We start from the raw sequence: 9,913 nt of genomic DNA, 5'->3' as shown, positions 1-9,913 counted from the left end.
AACTTCACTCATATGTACGAATTAGTGCACCACAATAAAAATTAAGCTACAAAAAAAATTTCGTATTCTGATGCTGAGTAAAATAAATGTTATCTTGTGCCAGTTTTTTCGCCATTTGCTTTTCAGTTGAATATATATATTATATACAAATGAGAGGTGTACATAGTTGAGAAACAGATTGGGACGGAAGATAGAACAACGATAGATCTTATTCAGACAAAAAGTTGCGCTTGGAGCCCTTACGTTTGTAGACTTTCGTAGGGAAATTTCGTTTAATGCTCCAGCAGTAGTCTGCCATCATGTTTTTTATTTCTTTATTGCCCGCAAGGGGCTAAACATAGAGGGGACAAACAAGGACACATAAAGAGATTAAGTCGATTACATCAATCCCAGTACGTAACTGGTACTTAGTTTATCGACTCTGAAAGGATGAAAGGCAAAGTCGACCTCGGTGGAATTTGAACTCACAACGTAGCGGCAGACGAAATAACGCTAAGCATTTCGTCCAGCGTGCTAACGTTTCTGCCAGCTCGCTGTCGTCTGCCATCATGTTTTTGTCCCTTCGCTCCTGATAACGCTCTCTCATGATCCTGCGGTTTTGGTGGAAGCGCTTTCTTTGTTTGTCACTTACATCTTCACGGTTTCCAGGGAATTGATCGAGGTCACTTTGCAGGAAATGGAGTTTAATGCTCATGTCACACCCAAGATTATAGAAAGCCAACAGCATAATATTTACGAGAATTTCATAGTCATCTGCTTTTCTGCTTTCAAGAAAATGTTTTTAAGACTGCTACAAATGATAGCCATACTGCTCTTCCCTCGTCATTCATCTTTCTAACAGATTTCTTATCACATACAAGGGCACAAATCTGAGATATGCTTTGATATTCTCGAATGACAAATCAGGAAATGCAGTGACTATGTGTTGAAAACGTTCGCCATCAGTATTAAATGCCTTAGTGAATTGTTTCATCAAGCCTAGCTTTATATGGAATGGTGGGAAAAATAATTGTTTCTCGACTGACAATTGGATCATTCGTAATATTTGACATAGTTGCTACCAGAGTCTCACGAATGAGCCACTTCTTCTAAATCCAGTGTTTCTCTTGAGCTCGGCTGTCCCACATGCAGAGATAGCAAGGGTACTTTGTGAAACCTTTCTGTTGGCTGAGGAGGAAATCGACCATTTTCAGATCTACACAAATGGTATGTTCATATTTTAGTTGGTCAATAACCATTTTTATGTCATTGTATTCTTCTTGTGTGATCAACTAGGACAGCTTCATAAACATTGCCATTATGTAGGAGAACTCACTTTAAGATGCGCCTAGAACTATCTAAAAATAGTCGCCAATCAGTTGAACTGTACGAAGGGATTCCTAATTCCTGGAGAAGACCAGACATGTTGTGGCAGTAAACAAAGCGTTTCTCTTCTGAAAAATAAATGAATGAATAAATAAATAAATGACACAAAAATATGGTCCCGGCTTCGAAAATAAGAAGCTTTTGCAGTTTGGTCAAGTAGATGTTTTTCTTGCAATCAGGACACTAGAACTTCAGCTGCAGTGTTGGAGAGTTCAAAATCAGGCATTAAATCATTTAGCCAAACTATTGAAGAGTTGATTTTTCGGTACCATGGGTCTTGGAATTCTGATATAATTTCTTGATTGCTAGCTTGTTTGCTAGCTTCGTCTTCGGAAGGGGTAAACCCAAGGAAAATTGGAATCGAGAGTGTCTCAGAGTGTATAATAGGTCAAATTGCTGAAGGAATGCTGGAATAATATATTTTTCATCTATTTTTCTTGCTGATGTTTTTGCGTTGACCATATAAGAATAACAGTCACTTGTGTTCCCTTGGGCTCCCGCCAAACCATAGGAACTCCAAACGATAAGCCCTTCGCTTTCCTTTTGTCCAGTCACGTAGCATTTCCTCACAGTTATGACACAACATGAGGGGCCTATTTTTTGTCTTGGGAACTCCGAAGCCCGTCTCACATACAAAGTGATATTGCATCTTTGACGAATAAGTGTGAAGCCATCAGGATCACTCATACTGCACACATCTATGTCTACTTGAAGAAGCCATGCATGATCAGATCTGGAAAAACACAAAAAACAAAGAATTAACAAAATTGTTAATTCTTTGTAAGTAGGATATATGTATCTCAATCTGTCCAATTTAACTATAAATGTATAAAAAGTTCATCTTCAAATTGCAAGAAATCTAGAGTACGGCGAGCAAAACCGATGACAGATTTGAAATTACAAAAACAACAGAATCAGTAAGAAAGATCTCATGCGACAGAAACTTGAAAAAAAATGCATGTCCAGTGTTATTCACTATTAGAAGAACACACTTGCTCAAAATGCCGTTTAGTTGGGGACTGAACCGGAAACAAGATAGTTGCGAAGTGACCTTGTTACTCACACAGCCATGCTTGAGCTTACATACATGTTTAGCCACCGAGAATTTGATAGGGATGGGGGGGGGGTGTTGCGCCAAATATACACTTTTATGTACACTCCTGTTATATAGACAAAGAGAGAAGGCGAGAGAGAGAGAGAGAGAACTACATTATTGAATAGTTTGACCTCACACACCCTCCTGAGGGTGGAATGAAAGAGAGAGAGAGAGAGAGACAGAAAAGGAAACAGCGTGGATAAAAGTTTAAAAAAATGCGTCATAGGAAAACTAAAGAAACAAAGGAGAAAGAAAGAAAAGATTTGAGTTAATTGTAACAAAGATAAGATACAAAACATAAACGAAGGAAGGACCGAATAGATAAACAACGGGAGAGAGAGGGGGACTTAAACGAGACATTTATTTTGTGTAAATGGAAACGAAGCGATATGGGTTTATATGTCAGGTGGTGGTGTTCTTGTCAGGCATTTTACTCATCGAAGCTGATATATATCTCCATAACCCCAGGTAAGTGAGTTTTTTTCCCCAACCCTCATCAAACGTTTGTCCAATAGAACAATCTCTCTCTTATTCTTTCTCTCTCCTATTGTGTGCCTGTCTTTGTCTCGCACACTATCTATCTATATATCTACACATAAACATACACGCACACGAAAAATATCCGCGAAGGCTACGACACAAAGACTCCAGTGGATTCGATAAAATCGATCTAAAAACTTGTTTTTTCTCGACTGACTCAGCATGTCGACCTAGGCGAAGTTCAAACTCTACAAGAAAGATGACAGTGATTTCGGACAGTCCAACGAAGGCTAGCAGACTGAAACTTCGAAGTTACTATCACCATTGCTCTTGTAAAAGTATATGTACTCTATAACAAGTATTGAGTAATGCTTCAGTTTAATGTTAAATTGCTTTCATTTTAACAACTTAAAAAACAAACATTAGCAACGCACGCACACATACATACGTACGTACGTACCTACATACATGTATGTACGTGTAGACAAACCGTAGCTCAACGAGGATTTGAGAGCCGTTGGCTACCCTCACCATGGTATAAGTAGAGCTATGGAAGCCACTGCCCGGGTTGTGGCCGTTGTTGTAAGTAAACAACTTCGAGCGGCCACGGGTGAGAGATGGGTGTTTGGTGAGGACCAAAGCGGACGAACTACTCCGAAGAGCACCAAGTATTACCCTGCCAAAGTTTCTACCCTACCCAGATATCACATACACACTTGTGTGTATATATGTATGTATATATTAGGTATTTAGGTTTTTTTCTCTCCATATTTTGATATAAAATAGGAACTCTATTTGTGGATTGGTAATCTATTTTGCAGGATCTAAATATTTCAAGTTTTGAGTTCAAATCTCGCTGAGATCAAATTTGCTTTTCGTTTTCCAGTCTCGATTTCTCTTCTAACGGGTATTGTATCTAATTTGTGACTGGAATTATATAATAGAAGACTTCAAGGGCGAAGGATCTATGTATGCAATGCATGTACTGTATGCCTTACTATTTTTCCACAATAAATAACTTTTGTGTAATATATAATTGGTTATTGATAATTTTCACTAGATTCCTTGTAGTCATATTTACTTTTACTTCGCATTCCTTCATTTCTTGGTCTAAAGTGGTCAAGAGAAAGAAAGGTAAAGCAATTTTTTTACTGCTTGCTCTCAATCATAGTAAGAGCAGTGATGTTATTTTGTTTGTATGCTATTATTTTCGAGAAAGAAGCGTAAAACAGAGGGACCAAACAAAATATGAGTGACTAAGAAAGCGGACATTATACTGCCTGCCTTTCAACCGTGTTAAGTTGTCAACAGAAAACAAAATGTTTGCTGCTTTCTTTCAGTGACCAAGAAAGAGAAAGACGTATGTACCAAGAGGTGAACTGGTAGAAGGGGCAAGTCGGGACTTTCGGATCCTGCCATGGTCAGCTTTGCCCTTCAGTCTTTCGCAGTCAACTAAGCTACCAGTCAAGGATTGCTATCGAATAGAATTATAATATAGACACACTTTTAATCATGCATGCATGCATGTATGTATGTACATACAAAAGTTTGTATGTATGTACGTACAAAAGTTTGTATGTATGTATGTATGTACAAAAGTTTGTATGTATGTATTACTACTACTTCCGTGGTTCCGCTCGCTATGAAACATGTATATGTGTGTGTGTGCGTGCTAGAAAACCTCTTGTTCAACAGCTTACAACATTAACACTCATCAGTCATAACTCACCATCGCCACCACTGTATACTATAGCTGCAATAAAACCAATTAAGTTGCTACTTATTTGGTCGCTTAGCCTGCTAGAAATAGCAACCAAATCACTCGTAAATCGCGTCATACTGACTTTTTACATAAAAAAAAAGGACAAAGAACTACATTATTGTTCTATTCTGGCCGATGGATGGGATTGAAAGATAGAATGGTCCCGGCTGGAACATCTTCGTTCAGATATACTTTATACTTTTCCCACCGTGCATAGTATGGCCTGTAGATAAAAATGAGAAATACGACCTGTTGTACATAGGAATATTATTTCACTTTTATCACATTTCATGGGGCTATTACGAAACGTTGAAGCAAGTGCTACTTGTTAAAATGTAATGTTTATTAACTTAAAATATAATTAAATAAAACTGTTAAAGTAAAAAAGATGGAAAAACTTATATTACGGAAGTTCACCTATACATATTCTCTCTGCGTGTATATATCATCATCATCATCATCATCATCATTTAACGTTGGTGTTCCACACTAGCATGGGTGGGACGTTACCACAAGAGCTGGCCAGGCCGAAGCCTGCACCGGGGTTCTGTGACTGTTTTGGCAGGATTCTTACAGCAGGATGCCCTTCCTAACACCAACCATTCAGCAGAGTGGACTTAGTGCTTTTTATGTGGCACAAGCACAGGCGAGGTCAGTTTTGGCAAGGTTTTTACAGCTGGATGCCTTTCCAAATGCCAACCACTTTACAGTGTGGACTGGGTGCTTTTTAAGTGGCACCTGCACTGACAGGGTCACCAAGTATTTGCAAGACAATAATTTTTAAGAGGGGAGGAGGTGATGTGGAAAAGGTTATAGTGAGACAGATACAGGTGTCTTGCTGAAGAGGAAGTACAAGGTTACCTGGCTGGAGAGAGGAAGATCAGGAATGAAGACAGAAACAGGTTTGCTACCACAAAGAAAATACACAATTGCCCGACCTGAAGGAAGTGTAGGAGGAGAGAGAGAGAGAGTGGGAGACCACAGGATGGAGATGCTGGCAAAAGGAATGGGGATCAGTATAAATGAGATGGTTGAGTAAAGGAAGAGAGAGATATTGATAAGGGCAAGTGCCAAGACTTACTCCTGCGTTTCAAATGCCATTATATAAGTGATAGGCTATTGTGAAGGGAGTGCGATTAAAGAGTGTGAGTAATTGGCAAAAGACCTGGGTATATATAGAGTTTTAGGGCTACCTGTTAGTAATGGTACAGAAGAACAGGGGTGTGAGGACAGGATTGGGTAATGAGAGCTAGGCAAAGTGAATGAAGGAGGAAATGCAAGAGAAGAGATGTAGATTGGTTTGTTGGGGTAGGATGAGGGAAAAGTTTTCTTGTTTCGTGTGGGTGGAACACCCAGGTCAGGAGCCAGCAGATGGCAATAATAGAGTGAGACAAGGAATGTGGGTAGAACACGCAGGTCGGGGAAAGCAAACAGAGCGGAAAGATACTGTGACACCGGGCAAAGTGTGTGTGTGTATATGTAATATATATATATATGTGTGTGTGTAATATATATGTGTGTGTGTGTGTGTAATATATGTGTGTGCGTGTTTAATACATATGTGTGTGTAATATATGTGTGTGTGTATGTACAGCATGGCTTTGTTGTAAGAAGTTTGCTTCCCAACCACATGGTTCCTGGTTCAATCCCACTGTGTGGCATCTTGGGCAAGTGTCTTCTACATTAGCCTCGGACCAACCAAGACCTTGTGATGAGTGGATCTGGTAGAAAGAAACCTATCGGGCACACACACATATCATCATCATCATTTAATGCCTGTTGTCCATGCTGGCATGGGTTGGACAGTTTGACCAGGGCTGGCCAGCTGGAAGGCTGAACCAGACTCCAGTTTGATTTGGCATGATGGTTTCTGTTCTTCCTGATGCCAACTATTTTCACAGAGTGTGCTGGTCGCTTTTACATGACACCACACGGGCTCTTTTATGTGGTGCTGCATGATCACTTTAATGAGGCACCACATGGGCGCTTTACATGGCACTGTCAGAAGTGCTTTAGATCACCAAAGGAACCAGGGCTAACATTTCTGCGGCGAGGCATGGGTCTTCTTGAGTACAGCAAGGTGCCAGGTGACCTGGTCCTTTGTCATCTCACCTGAAAGGTTCAGCTTCCTGAGGTTGTTCTTCAGTACTTCATCCCATGTCTTCCTGGGTCTCCCACTTCCACGTGATCCATCCACTATGAGATATTGGCGCTTCTTTTATGGAGCTGTTGGTATCCAGTGCAGTCTCCTCTCTTGCACACAATAACCAATTCCTCTTATGCCTAACTCCTCTCTCAAAAGACTGTTGAACATTTACACTTACATTACACATCCAGTGGAGCATACAAATCCCATTCCTTTCTAACCTTTGCATGTCCTCTGCATTCAGGGCCCATGTCTTGCTACCATGTAGAATTGCTGTCCGTATGCCTGCATCATGCAATCTCCCTTTCACTCAGAGAGAGAAACCTTTCATGGCCAACAGAAGTAATAGTTCTCTGAATTTATGCCATCCTATTCTTATTCTAGCTATCACACTTTCTCTGAATCTTCTCCCACTATCAATTTAGTCCCCTAGATAGCAGAAATTATCTACAACCTTTAATGAGCCACCAGCGCATTTGAGAGAATCTATTTACTGAGTCTCTGTAGTTTTTATGGATCCTGTGCATTTTCTGCATACAAAAACCATCTTCTCTGATAACCTTCCTATTAATCCACTGCACCTTTTGTGTGTCCATAGCTTGCATTGAGTACACCACATGAAGTTCCTGCCTACATCTTCCCTACAAATTGAACAGGGCCACCTACCTGACAGGGGTAGGGTCCTGTCAGTTTTCTTGCTTACTAGGACCTTAGATTCCAGGTTTTGCTTTCACACTTGGAATTTCTCTTCTAGCTCTGATATGGAATCTGCTATGAGGGCAAGATCATCAACATAGAGTAGTTCCCAGGGGTTGCTAATCTTGAATTCCTCTGTTATGGCCTGAAGGACAATGATTAAAAGCTGGAGACTAAAGATTGAGCCTTGATAAACCCCTACCTGTACACCAAATTCTTTGCTATACTTATTGTTAACTCTCACAGTACTGACAGTGTCCTTGTACATGGCCTGTACAGCTTTCATCAGCCACTGGTCTATCCCTAGTCTCCTCAGAGCCCACCATATCACACAGCAGGGAACTCTGTTGAAGGCTTTCTCTAGATCAACGAATGCCAAGTATAATGGTTCGTTCTTAGCTAAGTACTTCTCTTGTACTTCTCCTGACTATGAAAATAGTGTCAGTAGTGCTTCTTCCCCAGACGAAGCTAAACTGCATTTCGTCTTGCCTGATTCTGCTCTGAATTAATTGGACAATAACTCACTCTGTAATTTTCATCACATTGTCCAGGAGTCTGATGCCTCTATAGTTGCTTCTATCTAATGCATCACCCTTACCTATGTAGCAGCTAACAATTATGCTGCTATGCTAGTGATTGGGTGTTACACCTTGAATGATCTAATTAACAATATGGGTGACATAGGGTTCTATATTTAAGAAATGAGGAATTATGTACATTATTTACATTATTTACATTTGATGGATATTTCTCCTCATCTTGTTTGTTGTTAACACAATGTTTCGGCTGATACACCCTCCAGCCTTCATCAGGTGTCTTGGGGGAAATTTCAAACCTGGGTTCTCATTCCGAAGGTATTTTTGCGATGTTATTATTATTATTATTATTATTATTATTATTATTATTATTATTATTCAGGTCACTGCCTGGAATCAAACTCAGAATCTTGGTGACCAGCCCGTATCCTACCATGTGATTCCAGATGGACCAGAAGTTTTCCTGGTTTTCATGTTTTTTAATTGTCTCATCTACCATACTGCTGTCCACTAGGATAGCTGGTCCCTCTGTTGGGCTCACATGAGGGAGATTCCTTTTATCCCATTCATTCTCTACATTCGACAGTCTCGCATAGTAACTTTTCCACACTCCTTTCTTGTCCACATCACAAAATGCCACCATTATCCATCCACACCCACTTCTCTCCTACAATATCTCAGTTCTCACTGAAACACTGTCTGGCAGTCCAGAACAATTCAAATCTCTGATCTTCACGCTGTATGACATTGGCAAACCTCTTCATTTCTGCTTCTACCCTAGCTAGACAGACCTGACGTCAAGCCTCCCTTTTAGTCTTCTGATATCATTCTTTGCTACTACCCCCTCTTTTTCTGCTCTGTCCAGACCCGTCACTTCTCTTTTATGGTCCTCGCAGCATTACCTTTGGTCTGGTAGAGGCTTTGCTCCAACCACAAATTCGGTCTGTTGCCCTTAGTAGATTGTCCTGTAGAAAATCAGTTGCCATATGGTTCTGTCTCTCCCTCCTTCTCATCAAAGGCCTCATTGAGGACATCTCTACATCTCTACCCATTTGGAGGGTCTTTGAGCTTTTCCATATTGGCTTTGCATCTCAGGATCTTTCTGGCCCTAAGCTTAAAGTCACTTATCACTAGCTTATGTTGAGTTGTACATTCTTCCCCTGAGATTTTGCTTTTAAAAGCATATATCAATGTGTGTGTGTGTGTGTGTCCGTGTTTGTCCCCCACCATTGCTTGACAGTGGGTGTTGGTGTTTTAACGTCTCCATAGTATAGTATTTTGGCAAAAAAGATTGATAAGAACAAGTACTAAGCTTAAAATAAAGTACCAGGGTCAATTCATTTGACTAAAAATTCATCAAGGCATTGCCCCAGCATGGCCACAGTCTAATGAGTGAAACAAGTAAAAGACAAAAGATATTCTTTTATATCCTTTTATTCTTTTACTGGTTTCAGTCATTTGACTGTGGCCACGCTGGAGCACTGCCTTCAGTCAAACAAATCGACCCCAGAACTTATTCTTTGTAAGCCTTGTACTTATTCTGTCAGTCTCTCTTGCTGAACCATTAAGTTATGGGAACGTAAACACATCAACATTGATTGTCAAGTGATGGTGGAGGGACAAACACAGACACACAAACATATACATGATTGACTGCTACATCCACAAGTTTTTTATTCTCTCTCTGTTTATTTCCTTGTGTTCCTTTCCTGAGCATCAAATTAACACACCTGCTTGTTGTTTATACACCTGCCTTTGTCTTTTGTTTTTCTGAAAATTTCAAGTAAATAAATATATATATATATATATATATATATATATATATATATATA

The 9,913-nt window shown here is 39.9% G+C and overlaps 1 protein-coding gene across 1 annotated transcript in view; it reads left to right on the top strand.

Annotated features, from left to right (window-relative positions):
* The first annotated feature begins 2,534 nt into the window (after positions 1–2,534).
* LOC106877668 (protein DD3-3) overlaps positions 2,535–9,913 on the top strand; it is a 116,267-nt gene continuing 108,888 nt past the window's right edge. Inside the window, exon 1 of the mRNA XM_014926617.2 lies at positions 2,535–2,929. Within this exon, the coding sequence (XP_014782103.1) occupies positions 2,835–2,929 (95 nt within the window). The 5' untranslated portion in view covers positions 2,535–2,834. The remainder of the gene's footprint in view (positions 2,930–9,913) is intronic.

This window comes from Octopus bimaculoides, chromosome 1, assembly GCF_001194135.2.
Source record: "Octopus bimaculoides isolate UCB-OBI-ISO-001 chromosome 1, ASM119413v2, whole genome shotgun sequence".
In the NCBI taxonomy this organism is placed as follows: domain Eukaryota; kingdom Metazoa; phylum Mollusca; class Cephalopoda; order Octopoda; family Octopodidae; genus Octopus; species Octopus bimaculoides.
Note: the sequence above shows the minus strand (reverse complement) of the source record. Positions and strands in the feature narration are given on the sequence as shown.